The following is a 23,176-nucleotide window of genomic DNA, read 5'->3' as shown; positions in this document are numbered from 1 at the left end:
GGGGCCGGACCGTTTAGCGCTTTGTAGGTGAGGAGGGCGATTTTAAATTCTATTCTGGATTTTACAGGCAGCCAGTGCAGAGAAGCTAATACAGGAGTAATATGATCTCTTTTTCTAGTTCTAGTCAGTACACATGCTGCAGCATTCTGGATCAACTGGAGAGTCTTAAGAGACTTATTGGAGCAGCCTGATAATAAGGAGTTGCAGTAATCTAGTCTAGAAGTAACAAAGGCATGGACAAATTTTTCTGCATCATTTTGAGACAGGATGTGTCTGATCTTCACAATGTTACGTAGATGAAAGAAGGCAGTCCTTGAGGTTTGTTTTATGTGGGAGTTAAAGGACATATCCTGATCGAAGATAACTCCCAGATCATTAGATAATTTGTTTCGGAGGCGTTCAGGGCCTAGTACAATAACTTTCGTTTTGTCTGAGTTTAACATCAGGAAATTGCAGGTCATCCAGGTTTTTATGTCCTTAAGGCATGCTTGAAGTTTAGTTAACTGGTTGGTTTCGTCTGGCTTGATCGATAGATATAATTGGGTATCATCTGCATAACAATGAAAGTTTATGGAGTGTTTTCTAATAATATTGCCTAAGGGAAGCATATATAAGGTGAATAGAATTGGTCCAAGTACAGAACCCTGTGGAACTCCGTGACTAACTTTGGCGTGCATGGAGGACTCATCGTTAACATGTACAAACTGAGATCGATCTGATAAATAGGACTTAAACCAACTTAGTGCAGTTCCTTTAATGCTGATTAAATGTGCCAGTCTCTGTAATAAGGTGTGATGGTCAATGGTGAAAGCAGCACTGAGATCTAACAAGACAAGTACAGAGACAAGTCCTTTGTCCGATGTCATTAGAAGGTCATTTGTAATTTTCACTAGTGCTGTCTCTGTGCTATGGTGCACTCTAAATCCTGACTGATAATCCTCAAATAAATGATTGTTCTGTAGAAAGTCACACAGCTGACTGGCGACTGCTTTCTCGAGTATTTTGGAGGTAAAGGGAAGGTTAGATATAGGTCTATAGTTGTCTAGGACCTCTGGATCAAGAGTGGGCTTTTTGAGAAGAGGTTTAATTACAGCTACTTTAAAGGACTGTGGTACATAGCCTGTTAGTAAAGACACATTGATCATATCCAGTAAAGAGGTGCTAACTAAAGGTAAAACGTCTTTAAGCAGTCTAGTTGGGATTGGGTCTAGGAGACAGGTAGATGATTTAGATGAAGAGATCAGTGAAGTCAGTTTGTGGAGGTCGATGGGAGAAAAGCAGTCTAAATATATATCAGGTTGTACAGCTGTTTCTAAGGTTCCTACGTTGTCACAACTGTGTTATCCGCAAACTTAACAATGGTGATGGGAGCTGTTCCTGACCACACAGCACCTGCTTCAGAACCCTCCAATGTGAATGTTGACCAGGAGACAAGCTAATGCTAAAGCTAGCAGTGTTAACATTAAAGCGTACATTAAGTGTGTTCAGGGAGGTGTACCCACCCACCCAGTTATTGATTTAATAGCATGAATCTCTCATGACAGGCCCATGTGGGCTGAATGTATGAGTCAGCTACGCTAAAGAGAGGGCCCCCTGCTGTGTATGAGTGTGTGTGTGTGTGTGTGTGTGTGTGTGTGTGTGTGTGTGTGTGTGTGTGTGTGTGTGTGGGGGGGGAGGGGGCCTGTCTTTTAGAACTGAATTAATGCAACAGCTGGTATGGTGCGGAGAGGAAAGGAGAGAGTTGCTCTGTGTGTGTGTGTGTGTGTGTGTGTGTGTGTGTGTGTGTGTGTGTGTGTTGGGGGTTTGGGGGGGATTCACACCCTGCCCCCTTGTTGAGAGCTGGTCCACAACCACAGCTGTTAGTAACAGAGAATGAATGGGGTAGTGTGTAAGTTGTGTGTTAAGGTGACAACACATGATGAGCTGGGTGATAAGTCGGTGCTGAGAGCTCAGTCCAACATTAAAGTGGACATGAAGCAGTCAACCAAGTTCAGCTGATTTACTAAATGGATTTTCACTCCAATCAACAATTATACAAAAAAAACATGACACATGTCAGCATTTAAGAGAATAAAGAAGCTCCGTTTTACAGTAACTTTTGTAACAAGAGCGCCGCCATGTTGCAGTACTCTACCCTGAGGCTGAGTTACACAGATACAACGGTAGAGACCATGAAAGACGGAGACTGAGGAGGACACACACAGGACAGAAGAAAACTAAAGAGGGGACACTAATGTATTGTTCCTGGATGTAAAGATGAGTTTTACGATGTTAAAACCAAGAACACAACAGTCTGTTTCATAAACTGATGCTGAATCAGAGATCAGTAACATTACTGCAGCGCTGGCTAGTGGCACTGAAAGAGTCCTCCAACAGGCACTGAGTCCAGCTGACTGTCTCTCCATCTCTTGTCCTCTCCCCTCTCTGATCACCTGTCTATGTCTCTCCATCTCTTGTCCTCTCCCTTCTCTAATCACCTGTCTCTGTCTCTCGATCTCAAGTCCTCTCCCTTCTCTAATCACCTGTCTCTGTTTCTCCATCTACTGTCCTCTCCCCTCTCTGATAACCTGTCTCTGTCTCTAAATCACCCGTCCTCTCTCCTCAATCTAATCACCTGTCTCTGTCTCTCCATCTCTTGTCCTCTCCCCTCTCTAATCACCTGTTTCTGTCTCCATCTACTGTCCTCTCCCCTCTCTGATCACCTGTCTCTGTCTCTCCATCTCCAGTCCTCTCCCTTCTCTGATCACCTGTCTCTGTCTCTCCATCTCCAGTCCTCTCCCTTCTCTAATCACCTGTCTCTGTTTCTCCATCTCCTGTCCTCTCCCCTCTCTGATAACCTGTCTCTGTCTCTAAATCTCCCGTCCTCTCCCCTCTCTGATCACCTGTCTCTGTCTCTCCATCTACTGTCCTCTCCCCTCTCTGATCACTTGTCTCTCCATATCCTGTCCTCTCTCCTCTCTCTGATCACCTGTCTCTGTCTCTCCATCTCCCGTCCTCTCCCCTCTCTGATCACCTGTCTCTGTCTCTCCATCTCCTATCCTCTCTCCCCTGTCTGATCACCTGTCTCTATCTCCATCTACTGTCCTCTCCCCTCTCTGATCACTTGTCTCTCCATGCCCTGTCCTCTCCCCTGTCTGATCACCTGTCTCTGTCTCTCCATCTCCTGTCCTCTCCCTTCTCTGATCACGTGTCTCTGTCTCCCCATACCCTGTCCTCTCCTCTCTCTGATCATCTGTCTCTGTCTCTCCATCTCCTGTCCTCTCTCCTCTCTCTGATCACCTGTCTCTGTCTCTCCATCTCCTGTCCTCTCCCCTCTCTGACCACCTGTCTCTGTCTCTCCATCTCCTGTCCTCTCCCCTCTCTGATCACCTGTCTCTCTCTTTCCATCTCCTATCCTCTCTCCCCTCTCTGATCACCTGTCTCTGTCTCTCCATCTACTGTCCTCTCCCCTCTCTGATCACTTGTCTCTCCATCTCCTATCCTCTCTCCCCTCTCTGATCACCTGTCTCTGTCTCTCCATCTACTGTCCTCTCCCCTCTCTGATCACTTGTCTCTCCATCTCCTGTCCTCTATCCTCTCTCTGATCACCTGTCTCTGTCTCTCCATCTCCTGTCCTCTCCCCTCTCTGATCACCTGTCTCTGTCTCTCCATCTCCTATCCTCTCTCCCCTGTCTGATCACCTGTCTCTGTCTCTCCATCTACTGTCCTCTCCCCTCTCTGATCACTTGTCTCTCCATCTCCTGTCCTCTCTCCTCTTTCTGATCACCTGTCTCTCTCTCTCCATCTCCTCCCCTCTCCCCTCTCTGATAACCTGTCTCTGTCTCTAAATCTCCCGTCCTCTCCCCTGTCTAATCACCTGTCTATGTCTCTCCATCTACTGTCCTCTCCCCTCTCTGATCACCTGTCTCTGTCTCTCCATCTCCTGTCCTCTCCCCTCATTGATCACCTGTCTCTGTCTCTCCATCTCCTGTCCTCTCCTCTCTCTGATAACCTGTCTCTGTCTCTAAATCTCCCGTCCTCTCCCTTGTCTAATCACCTGTCTCTGTCTCTCCATCGCCTGTCCTCTCCCCTCGTTGATCACCTGTCTCTGTCTCTCCATCTCCTGTCCTCTCCCCTCGTTGATCACCTGTCTCTGTCTCTCCATTTCCTGTCCTCTCCCCTCTCTGATAACCTGTCTCTGTCTCTAAATCTCCCGTCCTCTCCCTTGTCTAATCACCTGTATCTGTCTCTCCATCGCCTGTCCTCTCCCCTCGTTGATCACCTGGCTCTGTCTCTCCATCTCCTGTCCTCTCCCCTCTCTGATCACCTGTCTCTGTCTCTCCATCTCCTGTCCTCTCCCCTCTCTGATCACCCGTCTCTGTCTCTCCATCTCCTATCCTCTCTCCCCTCTCTGATCACCGGTCCCTGTCTCTCCATCTCCTGTCCTCTCCCCTCTCTGATCACCTGTCTCTCTCTGTCCATCTCCTGTCCTCTCTCCCCTCTCTGATCACCTGTCTCTGTCTCTCCATCTCCTGTCCTCTCTCCTCTTTCTGATCACCTGTCTCTCTCTCTCCATCTCCTTCCCTCTCCCCTCTCTGATAACCTGTCTCTGTCTCTAAATCTCCCGTCCTCTCCCCTGTCTAATCACCTGTCTATGTCTCTCCATCTACTGTCCTCTCCCCTCTCTGATCACTTGTCTCTCCATCTCCTGTCCTCTCTCCCCTCTCTGATCACCTGTCTCTGTCTCTCCATCTCCTGTCCTCTCCCCTCTCTGATCACCTGTCTCTGTCTCTCCATCTCCTGTCCTCTCCCCTCATTGATCACCTGTCTCTGTCTCTCCATCTCCTGTCCTCTCCCCTCTCTGATAACCTGTCTCTGTCTCTAAATCTCCCGTCCTCTCCCTTGTCTAATCACCTGTATCTGTCTCTCCATCGCCTGTCCTCTCCCCTCGTTGATCACCTGGCTCTGTCTCTCCATCTCCTGTCCTCTCCCCTCTCTAATCACCTGTCTATGTCTCTCCATCTACTGTCCTCTCCCCTCTCTGATCACTTGTCTCTCCATCTCCTGTCCTCTCTCCCCTCTCTGATCACCTGTCTCTGTCTCTCCATCTCCTGTCCTCTCCCCTCTCTGATCACCTGTCTCTGTCTCTCCATCTCCTGTCCTCTCCCCTCATTGATCACCTGTCTCTGTCTCTCCATCTCCTGTCCTCTCCCCTCTCTGATAACCTGTCTCTGTCTCTAAATCTCCCGTCCTCTCCCTTGTCTAATCACCTGTCTCTGTCTCTCCATCGCCTGTCCTCTCCCCTCGTTGATCACCTGTCTCTGTCTCTCCATCTCCTGTCCTCTCCCCTCATTGATCACCTGTCTCTGTCTCTAAATCTCCCGTCCTCTCCCTTGTCTAATCACCTGTCTCTGTCTCTCCATCGCCTGTCCTCTCCCCTCGTTGATCACCTGTCTCTGTCTCTCCATCTCCTGTCCTCTCCCCTCGTTGATCACCTGTCTCTGTCTCTCCATTTCCTGTCCTCTCCCCTCTCTGATAACCTGTCTCTGTCTCTAAATCTCCCGTCCTCTCCCTTGTCTAATCACCTGTATCTGTCTCTCCATTGCCTGTCCTCTCCCCTCGTTGATCACCTGGCTCTGTCTCTCCATCTCCTGTCCTCTCCCCTCTCTGATCACCTGTCTCTGTCTCTCCATCTCCTGTCCTCTCCCCTCTCTGATCACCCGTCTCTGTCTCTCCATCTCCTATCCTCGCTCCCCTCTCTGATCACCGGTCCCTGTCTCTCCATCTCCTGTCCTCTCCCCTCTCTAATCACCTATCTCTCTCTGTCCATCTCCTGTCCTCTCTCCCCTCTCTGATCACCTGTCTCTGTCTCTCCATCTCCTGTCCTCTCCCCTCTCTGATCACCTATCTCTGTCTCTCCATCTCTTGTCCTCTCTCCCCTCTCTAATCATCTGTCTCTGTCTCTCCATCTCCTGTCCTCTCCCCTCTCTGATCACCTGTCTCTGTCTCCCCATACCCTGTCCTCTCCCCTCTCTGATCATCTGTCTCTGTCTCTCCATCTCCTGTCCTCTCTCCCCTCTCTGATCACCTATCACTCCGTCTCCTGTCCTCTCCCTTCTCTGATCACGTGTCTCTGTCTCCCCATACCCTGTCCTCTCCCCTTTCTGATAATCTGTCTCTGTCTCTCCAGCTCCCGTCCTCTCCCCTCTCAGATCACGTGTCTCTGTCTCCCCATGCCCTGTCCTCTCCCCTCTCTGATCATCTGTCTCTGTCTCTCCATCTCCTGTCCTCTCTCCTCTCTGATTACCTGTCTCTGTCTCTCTATCTCCTGTCCTCTCCCCTCTCTGATCACCTGTCTCTGTCTCTCCATCTCCTTTCCTCTCCCCTCTCTGATCACCTGTCTCTGTCTCTCCATCTCCTGTCTTCTCTCCCCTCTCTGATCACCTATCACTCCATCTCCTGTCCTCTCCCTTCTCTGATCACGTGTCTCTGTCTCCCCATACCCTGTCCTCTCCTCTCTCTGATCATCTGTCTCTGTCTCTCCATCTCCCGTCCTCTCCCCTCTCTGATCACGTGTCTCCGTCTCCCCATACCCTGTCCTCTCCCCTCTCTGATCATCTGTCTCTGTCTCTCCATCTCCTGTCCTCTCTCCTCTCTGATCACGTGTCTCTGTCTCCCCATACCCCGTCCTCTCCCCTCTCTAGTCACCTGTCTCTCTCTCTCCATCTCTTTTCCTCTCCCCTCTCTGATCACTTGTCCTTGTCTCTCCATCTACTGTCCTCTCTCCCCTCAGTATAAAGTGTAAAGCCTTTCTAATTTATAATAATATAAAGTATAAAGCTTTCTAATTTATAATAATATAAAGTATAAAGCTTTCTAATTTATAATAATATGAAGTATAAAGCCTTTCTAATTTATAATAATATAAAGTATAAAGCCTTTCTAATTTATAATAATATAAAGTATAAAGCCTTCTAATATATAATAATATAAAGTATAAAGCCTTTCTAATTTATAATAATATAAAGTATAAAGCCTTCTAATATATAATAATATAAAGTATAAAGCCTTTCTAATTTATAATAATATAAAGTTTTCTAATTTATAATAATATAAAGTATAAAGCCTTTCTAATTTATAATAATATAAAGTATAAAGCTTTCTAATTTATAATAATATAAAGTATAAAGTTTTCTAATTTATAATAATATAAAGTATAAAGCTTTCTAATTTATAATAATATAAAGTATAAAGCTTTCTAATTTATAATAATATAAAGTATAAAGCCTTTCTAATTTATAATAATATAAAGTATAAAGTTTTCTAATTTATAATAATATAAAGTATAAAGCCTTTCTAATTTATAATAATATAAAATATAAAGCTTTCTAATTTATAATAATATAAAGTATAAAGCTTTCTAATTTATAATAATATAAAGTATAAAGCCTTCTAATATATAATAATATAAAGTATAAAGCCTTCTAATATATAATAATATAATGTATAAAGCCTTCTAATATATAATAATATAAAGTATAAAGCCTTCTAATATATAATAATATAAAGTATAAAGCCTTCTAATATATAATAATATAACATATAAAGCCTTCTAATTTATAATAATATAAAGTATAAAGCCTTCTAATATATAATAATATAAAGTATAAAGCCTTCTAATATATAATAATATAAAGTATAAAGCCTTTCTAATTTATAATAATATAAAGTTTTCTAATTTATAATAATATAAAGTATAAAGCCTTTCTAATTTATAATAATATAAAGTATAAAGCTTTCTAATTTATAATAATATAAAGTATAAAGTTTTCTAATTTATAATAATATAAAGTATAAAGCTTTCTAATTTATAATAATATAAAGTATAAAGCCTTCTAATATATAATAATATAACGTATAAAGCCTTCAGTGTCTCCAGAGGGAGCTGTGTGAAGCCTCGGTTTGGGCTGTTGAAAAGTCAAATAATGTGGAGGTGTGGAGTTAGAAAGAAGTGATCTTACCAGACCTCTGTAGCCCGCTGCTCATCTCTGCTGCAGGCTGAAAGCTACAGGCTACATTAAGCTGCATTATGGGTAATGTAGGCAGTAGGTTTAATGTGTGGAATAAAAAAGACATTATGCCTGGTTCTGTCCACTTCTGATGTGGGTATCAGTGGTGATTCTGAGAACCATTGCTCCGTCGGGGAGACATTTCACCACCTCTGTCGACCACATCAGGCTCCAGCCTCTTTTCTCAAAAGCCCCGAAACGTTTAGGTTTCATAAATACCTTCAACTATGTGTCATTTCCCGTCCGTCTCTCTGACTGGTCAGCTAAACATTCATTGTATGAACTGTACTCCAGCATAGTTTAACAAAAATAGGTTTCAAGGTTAGTCATGCTGTTTACACCAAACTCTGTTCTGTAACTATAAAGGTCCCATATTGTAAAAAGTGAGATTTTCAGGTCTTTTACATTATAAAACAGGTTTAAGTGCTTTATAAATACTGTTAAACCATCAAAACACTCAATATACGGAGAAACACACACAGCCCGTATCCTGAAATTGTGCGTTTGAAACAAGCAGTTAGGATTTTTGTCCAATTGTGATGTCACAAATATACAATAATTAGACCCTTACACGGTTTTAAATTTAAACATTCTAAATGTGTCCCATTTTATTTTCTTGTTGCAGTGAATGTAAATAGCTGACAGGAAGTAAACATGGACCACAACTGTTGTATAGCAACGCAATTCCGTTGAAATGCACTAAAACGGAGTGTTTCAGACAGAGGGTAAATACAGGTATATTCAGGCAGACAGGATGAGGAAAATAAAGTTTTGTTGAACATTACGGCATGTGAACATGTTCTAGTAGAAACACAAAATACAAGTGAACCTGAAAATGAGCACGATATGGGACCTTTAAAGGGACTGTTTGTAACTTCTTACACGTATAAATCAGCCGGGTCGGTGTCCCATGCGCGCTCGCATGTGGCTACGCTGTTCAGACAAGACTCCAACAAAAAATTACACGGAAGCACCAAAACTGCAAAGTTGTATCTAGTGAAGCCCGTCTTGCAATACAGTGTTGGCCGTGGTTGGAGGACGCGGGGGAGACCGTAGCTTTGGTCTCCAGGACCGGAGTCTCTGCTGTACTCTGCTCCTCTGCTCCTCTGCTCCTCTGCCTGCTTGCCTTCATTCAGCTCGCTCCACCTCACGTGTATGTGCGCACACTCCACACTGCAGAAGACTTCGTAGCTCTGAGAATATCTAGTGAATGTACAGTGGACGTTTGTGCAAAACTAAATGCTGCAGCTCCTCCAGACCAACAGAGGTTTCCCATGTCTTGTGAAGTGACGGGGCTCCGCAGAGAGTTATCGTCTCCGACTGGGTGCCTGTGTTTCCCTCCGACCGCGGTCGGGAGGCTGAAGCAGGAAAAGCCAACACTAGGATCAGCAGTGATTCATGGAGAGACCTTGGTCTGGTCAGCTAACATTACTGCCAAGCAGCTGAAATATAGAGTGATATTGTGCTTTTAGCTGACGTGTGTCGCCTCACTGTTTTGAGCGATGCTCGTTCATGTCTATGTAGAGCGAGCACAAGCGCGAGCAACAGGATGCTGACTTTCGTTGACCTAACGGCCACAGGTGTCGCTGTTAACAAGACATTTCTGATTCTTACAAACAGTCCTTTTAAAACAGTAACATCAGACAATGTTTGCCTCTTTTTAGGTGTCAGGAGTGAAAATGAGTCATCCTCAACATCTGCTTCGTTATGGTTTCAGAATGATGACGACAGCCGGAGAACAGTTATGAAGGCTCTATAGGAGGGTTTTATTCCTTGAATCATGTGTTATAGGTATCCTATTATCTGAAAAGGTTTGAAAAATAGTGCACATAGCTGCCGTAAATGAGAGAGCATGATGTGTGCTGAGCCCCAAATGCTCACAACGTTTGGCTCCACCCCTGGCTTCAACATCTGGAATAGAGTTATCGACTCCACCTGCCGATGAAGATTGTGTGATGTGGTTGAAAGCTCCAGAAAAAGCTAGTAAGTGGACCTTGAGTAAGATTTGTTGTTAAACTACTACTTCCAACTGAACTTTCACAGTCAGTGGAAATTAATGTTTCAGTTAGAATGAGATTGATCTGAACTGAATTTGAATTGAGAGCCAGAACAGATAAACAGAGCAGAAGAAAGAAAGAAAGAAAGAAAGAACGAAAGAAACAGAGAGAAAGAGAGTAGGATCCAGTGATTTGGAGCCAAAGAGAGGTGAAGGACAGAGTGGTGGGAAAGCATCAGACTGTCTGTAGCTGTCTGTAGTTGATTATCCTGATCAGACCATTAGCTAATGAAGCGCGTGTCTGTCTGGAGAATACCGGAGCTTTCCTCTGAGAAATGACCCTCCTCCCTTTTTACACGGCAGCACGCTGCTGCATCACTGAAGCTTTTAACATTAACCATCACATTCATGTTCACATATGAGCTGCCACGAGGGAACACATGTTCCTGTCAGAGAGACAGAGTGATCCGACATTACATCAAAGAATGTCCCTCTTTATTCATTTATATACTGTAGCTCCGTCCTGGTCTTCTGACTACTCACAGCTCTGTACACCCACTCACAGACATTCACACACTGATGTCAACATTCACCCATTCACACACACATTCACACACTGATGTCAATATTCACACACACATTCATACACTACCGGTCAACATTCACCCATTCACACACACATTCATACACTACCGGTCAACATTCACACACACATTCACACACTGATGTCAACATTTACCCATTCACACACACTTTCATACACTACTGGTCAACATTCACCCATTCACACACACATTCACACACTGATGTCAACATTCACACACACATTCATACACTACCGGTCAACATTCACACACACATTCACACTACAGGTCAACATTCACCCATTCACACACACATTCACACACTACAGGTCAACATTCACCCATTCACAGACACATTCATACACTACTGGTCAACATTCACCCATTCACACACACATTCATACACTATTGGTCAACATTCACCCATTCACAAACATATTCACACACTACATGTATGATCCCACTAATGTGTGAATGTTGATATGTAATGTGTGAATGTTAACATCAGTGTATGAATGTGTGTGTGAATGGGTGAATGTTGACATGTAGTGTATGAATGTGTGTGTGAATGGGTGAATGTTGACATCAGTGTGTGAATGGGTGAATGTTGACATGTAGTGTGTGAATGGGTGAATATTGACATCAGTGTGTGAATGGGTGAATGTTGACATCAGCGTGGGAATGGGTGAATGTTGACATGCCGTGTGTGAATGTGTGTGTGAATGGGTGAATGTTGAAATGTAGTGTATGAATGTGTGTGTGAATGGGTGAATGTTGACATCAGTGTGTGAATGGGTGAATGTTGACATGTAGTGTGTGAATGGGTGTGTGAATGGGTGAATATTGACATCAGTGTGTGAATGGGTGAATGTTGCCATTAGCGTGGGAATGGGTGAATGTTGACATGTCGTGTGTGAATGTGTGTGTGAATGGGTGAATGTTGACATCAGTGTGTGAATGGGTGAATGTTGACATGTCGTGTGTGAATGTGTGTGTGAATGGGTGAATGTTAACATCAGTGTATGAATGTGTGTGTGAATGGGTGAATGTTGACATGTAGTGTATGAATGTGTGTGTGAATGGGTGAATGTTGACATCAGTGTGTGAATGGGTGAATGTTGACATGTAGTGTGTGAATGGGTGAATATTGACATCAGTGTGTGAATGGGTGAATGTTGACATCAGCGTGGGAATGGGTGAATGTTGACATGTCGTGTGTGAATGTGTGTGAATGGGTGAATGTTGACATGTAGTGTATGAATGTGTGTGTGAATGGGTGAATGTTGACATCAGTGTGTGAATGGGTGAATGTTGACATGTAGTGTGTGAATGGGTGAATATTGACATCAGTGTGTGAATGGGTGAATGTTGACATCAGCGTGGGAATGGGTGAATGTTGACATGTCGTATTTGAATGTGTGTGTGTATGGGTGAATGTTGACATGTAGTGTATGAATGTGTGTGTGAATGGGTGAATGTTGACATCAGTGTGTGAATGGGTGAATGTTGACATGTAGTGTGTGAATGGGTGTGTGAATGGGTGAATATTGACATCAGTGTGTGAATGGGTGAATGTTGACATCAGCGTGGGAATGGGTGAATGTTGACATGTCGTGTGTGAATGTGTGTGTGAATGGGTGAATGTTGACATCAGTGTGTGAATGGGTGAATGTTGACATGTCGTGTGTGAATGTGTGTGTGAATGGGTGAATGTTGACATGTAGTGTATGTGTTTCTCTGAAATGACCTGTGATTGGTCAAAGTCTCCCGTCACAGGCTAGATGTTCTAAAGCCTGAAAACAGAGCCATGAGGAGGTGCAGAAGTCTAGTTTTCTCTCAGAACACTTGAATTACAATATGCCGAAAAGTTATTATGGGATGTTTGCCCAATGATGCCAAACATATATTGCCTACTGAAGCTTTAATGGTTGTGTGGCTTATTCAAACTAATGAATGCATGCTATCGTATCCTGATGATGGTCTCTGGCGTATGTAATTTCAGACGTCAATGGCTCGGACCGGAAAGGGCCCGATGGAGGAGGTGGGCTCGAGCCTGGAGCTATGCAGCTAGATCCTTCTCCTGGAGACACTGAAGGCTTTATACAACCTTTTACCCACACAGCATTACACTGAGTTGATAAAACGGATCAGTCCGAGGCCATATTCCCACTAAATAGACCCTGAATGCCTCGGATTACTCAACCTAGAATGGAAAGTGTGTGTACAAAGTGATGTGTGAAAAGAGTTCTTCAGCCCATGCAGTATGGAACCTGAGCACAATTAGATTTGTCTGCTGTAGTAATTTGGTTATCCAGAGGGGAGCACACTCCCTTTAGTATAGAAAAAACGATTAGATCATGAGACTGTTCCAACTGTCAACTAAATGTTTGATATTCATAAAAGTATCCATCTGTGTACAGACCAAGTCCACTCAGTCAAGCTGTTTAGAAAGGCTTCATCGTGTAGATCAGGATCGATGGCTGATTGACTGATTAGTTTCCTCAAAGTGAACCATTTCTTCCATGTTCAGCTGTTTCCACAGACACAGTAAGCAATGTCATTTACAGTGTTTCAGATAGGGGGCATCGCTTCACTAGATAACTTCACCTGCCAACATGTTTGCTTCGCATTACCTCACCCAAAGTTTTCTGTGGTCATTTAAAAGGAGTTGCAGGGTTACGTCATGCCCTCGTATCCTACTGATGAAACTGGAAGTAAGCCCAGTGGTGACTACAGTATCTAATGGAGAACCAGTCCTGTTCCAGTAAATACCCTCCATGAGCAGATAAAGGTACAAGCACTCCCCCTGGTGTCTAGAGAACAGAGAGACCTCCCTCTCTTCTAACAGAAAGACCTCCCTCTCTTCTAACAGAGAGACCTCCCCTCCCTCTCTTCTAACAGAGAGACCTCCCCTCCCTCTTCTAACAGAAAGACCTCCCCTCCCTCTCTTCTAACAGAGAGACCTCCCTCTCTTCTAACAGAAATACCTCCCTCTGTTCTAACAGAGAGACCTCCGTCTGTCATCCATGATGGGGAACGACTTCCACCCCATGCAGGACACCATCTCAGCACTGGAGAGCTCCTTCAGCGACAGGCTGCTCCAAGTGTGTGAAGGAGCGCTATCTATCGCAAGTCCTTCCTTCCTGCAGCTGTCAGACTCCACAACAAGCACTGCTCCCAGTAGACTACAACCAGCACTGCTCCCAGTAGACCACAACCAGCACTGCTCCCAGTAGACCACAACCAGCACTGCTCCCAGTAGACCACAACCAGCACTGCTCCCAGTAGACCACAACCAGCACCAACCAGCACTGCTCCCAGTAGACCACATAGACACCAAAAACTGACAAGAAGTGCACTATACTGTAAACTGACTGTCTATCAATACTACTCAGGTGTAGCTCATACTTTGCAATATTTTCTGGTGGAATTTCATTCTCACTGTGCAATATCATTTTTCCACTTGTGCAGTTTTTTAATAGTCTGTTTATTGTCAATACTGTACATACTGCTCCTATTTTTATACTTCCTTCATATTTTGTTACACTTTGTTTAGCTCTTTTTTTACAGTGTTAGCTGATGCATCTTGTTTTTTGCGCTATCCCCTTTGCTGCTGTACACTGCACATTTCCCCACTGCAGGACTAATAAAGGAATATCTTATCCTATCTTATCTCTCTTCTGACTCTCCCAGCGTGTTACGACCAAGCTCAAAGGCTGCAACAACAACGGGAGACCAGACCAGATTTAAAATAGTAAAGGCATTAATTTAACAAACTAACTATAAATACCTAAATACACGTGGACAGTCAGTAATCAGTAATGTCGGCATGTGTGGGTGTGTGAAAATGTCTGCAGCAAACAAAATCAAAACAGATGTTCCAGCCAAGGAAGGGAGGGAGCTTTTATACCCCCCCACAGCGAGCCCATGTGGTGTTCATTGGCCTCCAGAGAACCTCCACCCTGCAACACAAAGAGGAACCAGCAAAAGGACACCTGGTGGAGTGGAGGGGTCGTCACATCTGGCAGTGGGTGGTGCTTCAGAACTTCACTACTGGCTTTGTGAACTCATCTTGTTTTGATTTAATACTTTTTCTCAGACTGCTTTGAAATATTTCTATGGGTCCACACTCCAACCTCTCAATAAACAATCTCAGAAATTTATCATTTTACTAGCACATTTTCATGGAATGTTTCTGTAAAACTTGAGTCCATAAAATAGGTTCATGATCTTTTTAACACAGTTGTCTAAAAGAGAAGAGACAGGAAGAGAAAGGAGAAGGAGGAGGAGGAGGAGCTAGTGCTAGAGCCGAACTAGCTTCTAGTGCTAGAGCTAGCAAGCTTCTCCACTGGCTCTGGTTATCTTCTTACAGTATGAGTCACATTAGCCTCATAAGGGCCTTTACACACCGGGGGGATTTTTTTAATGCGATTAATTCACACTTCAATATATCTTTTTAAACTGTTGTTCTTGTTATGAGTACTTTCAGTTCTGTTATGAGAACAAGTATGATTGTTGTGAGCATTCGCATCAACCAATCACGTTGTGTGGAATGGATATTCAAAATGTACACTATAGTGTACAACAACAACGAGGCTCCATAGTCCGGACCAAGAGAGAAAACTTTATCCTCCTTTCAACGTTGACGGCACACTAGCTCCACTCAATCCCTCCTTACCTTTCACAATGAAAGCCCCAGAAATATACACTGCCTAACTGTTTACCAGAGGCAAATTCACCTTTTATTGAAAAAGTATTGCAACTGTCGGTATGAATAGTTTTGCAGGTGAGTATTTAGCATTGTTGGTGTTGTTTAATGGTCACACCCACGCTGTATAAAGGCCTTTAGTGTATACAGTAGCTTCAGCTGTGTCCATCTGTCACATGACACTCACCTCATCGTAGTGGTCCCATCTGACCACTTTACATATTGAGATCTGATCACAATTGAGAGTCAGTAGCTTTATCATTGATAATTGAGTCACAGATTGAAGATAAGGCATGTGGTGAAATGTCTTTATCCAGATATAGACTGCATGTTAGTAACAGATGGAGATGGGGTCAGTATGTCAGATGAAGTGTTTTCAGCTTGTTGTGGTATCCCTCTGTCTATAGCTATATCTGTATTATATACAGTATACAGTGCATATCCTCAAGAACAACTGGCTGCAAAGAGTTGGTCCTCATATGGATAGCTACTCCACACCCCCTCTTCTCCTAACCACACAGCCTGTTCTCAGGCTCCAGCATTCATTTACTGTCTTTTTATCTGACACATCAGAACATGTTCCAGTCCCAGTCCCCGGCAGGGAGAAGTGTGTGTTTGTGTCACGACTCCCTGCTTTGTTTGTCAGCTTCAGCTTCTCTCCCTCTCTGCAGCTGATAATCAACGGATGAGCTTTGAATAGATCTAGAGCATATTAGGGAGGAGGGAGTGGAGGCAGCCGGCACCCGACCAAAGCAGAGAGACAGAGAGAGAGAGAGAGAGAGTAGTGTAGGGGGGAGGATGGAGGATTTCAGAGGAAGGAGGTGAGACTGCTACAGATGGAAACAGAGATGCATATAAATAACTCTACAGTAGCCCATTAAAATACTTATTTTTGTCCATAATCATTTTGTATTTCATTTCATGCCTGCCTCTCTGGAGTGTTGCTTGCAATATCTTAGATCTTAGGTCTTATGGTAGATCGCTGTGTTCTGATTAATCACCATCACAGTGTAGTTGGTGTTAATGGTAGCACTAAATAGACTGGTTAGCTCTTACCCCTGATGGGTCTGTTTCAGTCATCCTTCCTCCCAGCAACTTGCTGCACTGCAACCAAAAGAACTGCAAAGCTTTTACAGTCATAATAATAATTAACGGTGGTGCAGTGGTTAGCACTGTCGCCTCACAGCAAGAGGGTCGCAGGTTCAAACCCGGCTTGGACCTTCTGTGTGGTGTTAGCATGTTCTCCCCGGGTTAGCGTGGGTGTTTGCCAGGTGCTCAGGTTTCCTTCCACATCCAAGACATGCAGGTTTATTGTTGACTCTAAATGTCCCGTAGGTGTGAATGTGAGTGTGAATGGTTGTCTGTGTCTATGTGTTAGCCCTGTGATAGTCTGGAGACCTGTCCAGGGTGTACCCCGCCTTCACCCCATGTCAGGTAGGATCTGCTCCAGCCCCCCCACGACCCGGGATGGGATAATGTTTTTGATGAAGCTTCAAACTATTGGGTACAGCCCTACAAATTTCCCAATTTGTCCTGTTTTATGTTTGCCATCCTGCTTTGTGATAACTTGTGTTGTACTGTGATGTTGTTCTGTTTTTTTCCGGTGTGAGACTGTCCTGAAGTGTTGTAATGTGTGCACATTTGCATAGTATATCGTTCTTTATTTTAAATGTATTTGAAAATTGTAATCCCTTATTTTTACTAAATGTATCTGTAATTTGAATATCTCTTTGTGACTCTTAAAGAGACAATGTCCCTCTTAACGCTAAATCAAGTAAACTGGCTAAGTAACCACTGGGTTACAGCTCCTATATCTGTGTTGCCTGGTGCTACGCAGTTGATCTATAGCATGCTATTGGCGGGGGATCCCGCGGTCCACCACTTTGGTAATCTGATGTGCCAGATGGTTTGTTCCACAGAATCATCTGAGAAGCCGTCATTGGAAACTGTTTGGAAAAGGGCAGGCACTTACAAAAAATACATGGCAGGTGATTGGATGAACCATCTGTTAGTCAAACTCTTACCAAAACCAGTTGGGAGAAGAACGAATACATCTTTTCCATCGAGAGAGGCTTCAGTGCCGTTCTTTGCTATACTTTCAATGAAGAAATACTCTCCACTTCTGATATAACTGCATATATTGCAGCATCTACGCTAACCTCTTCAGAAGCAGCCATTGTTGTTTAGAACAAGCAGTGGCTCTTTGTGTCATCTTGATTCACGTATTTCATATCTCATTAACTATTAGATCACAGCATCACCGTTCAAAGGCACATCACTACATAAAACAGTAAGTGAACGCATCACGGGTCATACTGCAGAGTATGTCCCTGGAGTGGTATGTCGCCCCTGTTTCACCGGCATGTACCGTTTTCTAACGGCAAGTGCCGCTTGAAAGTGGTCGGCCACTGTCAGACTGCCATACCAGCACCGGCTCATGATATTTTTTTTATTCTTTATTAACAACATAGTGGTGTAAATCGGGGTATTTTCTCCGCTATAATCTGTCTTTGAATAGTCTGAAAAGAAAATGTTTTTATGTATTGATTACACCTGATAGTTTCACTGTAAATTCCAATATTGACTCAGGTCTGCAAAGGCAGGTATATAGTCTATCTACCAGGAAGGGGGATCTACATTTATTAATTCACAGTATGTCACCACTCCCTGCAGCAGCTCATGCCGTTTTGTACTGACATAAATATTGGCATAAACATCGGGGTATATCCTCTATCTTGAGATAGTCTTAGCGTATGTACTATATGTATATAGGCTATAGTTGGACTGTAAATTCTAACAATGGCTCGAATCTGGACACTGTTTCTGAAAGGTTCGTACTGATACTTACTTATGAAGACAGGCTATAGTATGTTGGTACTGGCATGTCTATTGCAACTAAAGGCTATATATTTTCATATGTTGACTGTAGACTGAGTATGTTTGCCAATCATGTCGGTAGAAAACGACATATGCCACCGATCAGAGTGGTAAGCCGGTACAAAATGGTTTATGCTGCTGATCAGGAGTGGCAGTACTGTAGGAACTTGCCTCTGCAGACTTCAGCCAATATTGGAATTTACAATAAAACTATCAGGTATAATAAATACATGCACAAACATTGTCATTTCAGACTATCCGATAGATTGTAGTGAGAAAATACCCGACATCTATCAAATCTATGCCGGTAGAAACGGCTTATACCACGATGATAACCGGTTAACGTTTCAAAGAAGTTATGCTGAATAATAGATAATATGTATCATATGTGTCATATGTATGCCTGGTTAATTTTCCGCTACGTGGAGTTTTATTAATGTTAATGTTATCCCATTTTATTATTAAACATGCTAAAAATAATAAAAGTATTATTTGGTTAGTCGGCTCTAAATGTCTCTTATCGATCAGTCAGACTGGCTACGGTGGCTAAGAGGCTAGCTCTAGCCTCCAGGTACAGTATCAAATTACTTTAAATAAATGAACAGATATAAAATAATAAATAAAAAATATATGTCCCATGTGTTAGAAGCCCCAATTGACATAGGAAGGGTGAAAGTGAGCCTCCACAAACTCACTTGTCAATAGTCCTATCCCACCATTATTCAGTGAGCTCAAACCACAGCTTTCCTGTTGCCAAGCAGTTATTTTCTTGTTTATAGAAAGTACATTCAGCAACAAAATAAATGAATACATGTGGGAAATGGCTGCTCTCTGTTGGGACAGTAGAGACATAATGGCTAATTTGAAAGTAACAGAAAAGATGGGATGGAGGTAAGGAGAATCTAGAGGCCAGGGTGGGGAAGCTAGTCAAAGTGTTATTTACAAATAGGTCTTGGAATGTCTCTACACCTTTCTTTTCCAGAGAGACAATGTGTTATCTATTAAGGATGGGTAAAATAGATGATTTATATCGACAGGACCCAGAAGGGATGCAGAGCAAAACTTAAAGTGTCTGCTAAATTGGTACCAAACCTTGAGTGTGGAGAGAACTATGAGATTACTGGTGTGGGAAGGACAAGTTAAGAGAGAAGAGCAGAGTAGAGCAGGGAGCTATGTTGAGGTCAGAGATTGAGCTTCTAATTGGCACCATGGGGCATCTGCAGCATGCAGTCAGAACAAGGATTTATGAATATCTGCTGCCCAGTGATAATATAAAAAGTTAGGTAATGCAAGTCCTCCACTTCATTTACATCTCTGAAGTAGAGATCTGCTGACCCTGGGTACCCGTCCCCCCCAGATGAATGTAGTAACAGTTTGGTTAATTGATTTAAAAAAGGATTTGGGTAAAAACAACAGAATGGATTGAAATAGGTAAAGAAATTTAGGTATGAAATTAATTTGAACAGCATTGATGGTGCCTATATACGATAGTGGTAGATTACCCCATCTCTGGAAGTCAGACTTCATTTAAGTGAGTAAGGGAACAAAGTTTGCAGAGAAAAGGGCAGGTAATGAGTGACTTACCTTCACACCAAAGTACATGAAACCAGATCGGCATAACTAATAAAGAGTGAAGAGGCAACTGGATTTTTAACATAAAGTAATTAATCATCCGCATACAGAGATAGCCTTTTTTCTACACCTTCTCATGTCACACCTGCAGAGTGAGGCTGTATAGCCATCATTAACAGCAGAGGGGACAAGGGGCAGCCCTGGTGTGTTCTGCCTCCGAGGGCAATATAAATTTTAGTTTGAGCAGGTGTGATTGGTGCAGATGTTAGCTTGGGGAGATGTGTAAAATAGGCAAATTCAAGAGCAACATTTCTTCCCAAAGCTGAATTTCTTAAGGACAGAAAATAGCTACTCCCATTCAAAGTGATCAAACACCTTTTCAGCGTCGAGGAAAATAATGTTTCAGGTTACACCGTCGTTGATCACTCAGGTCACAAAGAATGTTATGACAACGGGAGGAGGTATTAAATTGTGAGCTGGTTGGTTTTTAACTTGTTTATGGATGTTTTTGAAAAGTGAAACTGTGGAGCAATTAGGAGTGTGACTAATCCCTCATTGTATACACCCAACATTCAGTGTCACTTTCACTGTACAAACGTAGTAGTTATATCCAAACATGTAGTTCTTTCCTAAACCTATTAAGAGGTTCTGATGCAGAAAATAAAGTAATGCCAAGGGGTGTGATGCCAAGGTGATGCAAAAATAATGCCAAAGTGATGCCAAAGTAATGCCAAGGTGATGCCAAAGTGATGCCAAGGTGATGCCAAAGTGATGCCAAGGGGCGTGATGCCAAGGTGATGACAAGGGGCGTAACACAAAGGGCCGGTATGTGCTGAGTTGGGATGAGAATGTGTTGGCATAAGACATAATTGTACACTTACACTTACAAATAATCCGTCTCACATACAGTACCCTTTACCCCCTCCCTCACACTGCACCTCTAACGGGCTTCGATATTGGTTTACCCCATCAAGGCTCCATCTCGACACACTGAGACAGATCCTTGCACTCACTGCCCAATCAGGTGGTAGCTTGCATGCATTATAAAAACCTATTTGTCACCCTCCAGTGTCATTGAGCTCTCCCCTAACCAAGCCCTGTTGTTAATTCTTTCACTTCTTTTTGCTTTTATTTTAGTACTTGCATCCTACATTTGCTTTTGCACCATTCTTTGTAATGTGTGGTTGGTTGATGGGGAGGCTACCGCCAACATATGAGAACAGTGTGCACTCAGCTCCCGATGGTGATATCTGCCACACATTACATTGTTTTTCCCACATAGGAATGCTATTAACATCACTGATACTGGGTAGTAGAGTGAAGAGCCATTTTCTGGTGGGTCTTCACCCAGGCTTTACGCAGGCCACTATGGGTAAGTCTTCATATTTTCAAAGGATGGATATGCTGATTATTGTGGGAACTGGGCTATGCCAATCTCCCATTCCTTGTTCCTCATTCATGAAGCCTCTCCACTGACAGTGTGATGGAGAGTGTTGTCCTGGGGGGGGGCTTCCTCTGCGCCCTCATCTCAGTTGAATTATCCAGCAGGCCTCCCCATGTGGCTGATGCCCACAGCCAATCCAAGACCTGCCCCAGGTCCGAGACCTGCCCCTGGTCCGAGACCTGCCCCTGGTCCGAGACCTGCCCCAGGTCCATAACCTGCCCAAGGTCCGTAACCTGCCCAAGGTCCGTGACCTGCCCCAGGTCCATAACCTGCCCAAGGTCCGTAACCTGCCCAAGGTCCATAACCTGCCCAAGGTCCTTAACCTGCCCAAGGTCCATAACCTGCCCAAGGTCCTTAACCTGCCCAAGGTCCGTGACCTGCCCAAGGTCCATAACCTGCCCCAGGTCCATAACCTGCCCAAGGTCCATAACCTGCCCCAGGACCGAGACCTGCCCATGGCTCTGATTCAAGCAGGGGTACCTCCGTCAGGAACACTGCCTCATGGTGTGTCGGCTCTTCTATATATTATTTAGACAAATCTGCCACCAAAATCTGCACTATTATTAATGATTTAGAATTCAAAAACATTTGAAAAAAATATTGTTTTTATTATTATAATTATTTGTTGGTTGTCACATGTTCTAATAGATGAGAGAGAGAGAGAGAGAGAGAGAGAGAGAAACAGCGAGGTGGGAAACACATCCATGATGGGAACAGACAGCAAATGAGCAGAGAGAGAGAACGCAAGCGCAGTAACGGCAGGGAAGAGGAGGGGGGGTGGGGGGGGGAGAGAGAGAGAGAGAGAGAGAGAGAGTCAGATAATAGGATTGAGGGAGCGAGAGAGAGGAGGAGAGAGAAACAGACAGACAGAGTGAGAGACAGAGTCGGGGTACACCTGACCTTAAGAAGGGAGGGTAGCTCCTCTGCTAGCCACACACTCACACGTTTGCACAGACTTGCACACACACACACAGACACACACACACACACAGACACACACACACACACACACACACACACACACACACACACACACACACACACAGTGCTAACAGGCAGAGGCAGTGAGCCAGCCAGCAGAGAGCCTGTCGACCAGCAGCCATGACAGACACCGGTGAGTAGCTACATAGCAAACATCCCCTAGTGTGAGTATGTGTGCGTGTGGTTTCATATGAGTGATGACGTATAATACCAGCTGTGGTTACGTGGTTTTAGGTGTCACATTCCAAGGAATGTGAAAGTATGTGAATCTGTGTTTGAGGACATTCTAGAGACAGACAGACAGAGAGACAGAGAGACAGACAGACAGAGAGACAGAGAGACAGGTAGGTAGATAGATAGATAGATAGATAGATAGATAGGTGGGTGGGTAGATAGATAGATAGGTAGGTAGGTAGGTAGGTAGATAGGTAGGTAGGTAGGTAGGTAGATGAACTACATGAACAACATGAACTACAAGAAACCAGGCATGACATTGCACTACTATAGCACTACAGTAACCCAGCAAAGTGGAAGGGAGAACACAACATTGACGAATATGAGGACTTTTCGCTCTGATTGTATGTGAACTATAGACAATCTTGTATACACATTCTTCATTTCTTTGTTTTCTCACATTTTAAAAACCTTGAGGATTGGAGAGGAGGCTAGGTGGTGGTTGCTGGGATGGTTGGTTGGGTGGGTGGTAGGCTGGTTGGTTGGTTGGTTGGTTGGTTGTGTGGTTGGTTGGTTGGTTGGTTGGTTGGTAGGGTGGTTGGTTGGTTGGTTGGTTGGGTTGTTGATTGGTTGGGTTGTTGATTTTTTGGTTGGTTGGTTGATTGGTTGATTGGTTGGATGGTTGATTGGGTGGTGTAATAAAATCCCATTTAAGAATACCAACAACCGCAGCCTCAAACATAACTAGGGCTGAACTTTGACTTAGTCAACACAGTAACTCCGGTAGACTAA

The 23,176-nt window shown here is 43.8% G+C and overlaps 1 protein-coding gene across 3 annotated transcripts in view; it reads left to right on the top strand.

The window, feature by feature from the left end:
* The first annotated feature begins 22,022 nt into the window (after positions 1-22,022).
* Positions 22,023-23,176, top strand: part of LOC141773433 (rap1 GTPase-GDP dissociation stimulator 1-B) — a 50,241-nt gene continuing 49,087 nt past the window's right edge. For 2 of the 3 annotated variants that reach the window (XM_074645258.1, XM_074645255.1), the window contains exons 1-2: positions 22,023-22,173; positions 22,204-22,343. In XM_074645258.1, the coding sequence (XP_074501359.1) occupies positions 22,331-22,343 (13 nt within the window). In that variant the 5' untranslated portion in view covers positions 22,023-22,173; positions 22,204-22,330. Of the gene's footprint in view, positions 22,344-23,176 lie in introns of all 3 variants that reach the window. The other variant, XM_074645257.1, reaches the window with a different exon arrangement.

Source organism: Sebastes fasciatus, chromosome 9, assembly GCF_043250625.1.
Source record: "Sebastes fasciatus isolate fSebFas1 chromosome 9, fSebFas1.pri, whole genome shotgun sequence".
In the NCBI taxonomy this organism is placed as follows: domain Eukaryota; kingdom Metazoa; phylum Chordata; class Actinopteri; order Perciformes; family Sebastidae; genus Sebastes; species Sebastes fasciatus.
The sequence above is the reverse complement of the archived record's forward strand: the minus strand, read 5'-3'. Positions and strand labels throughout refer to the sequence as shown.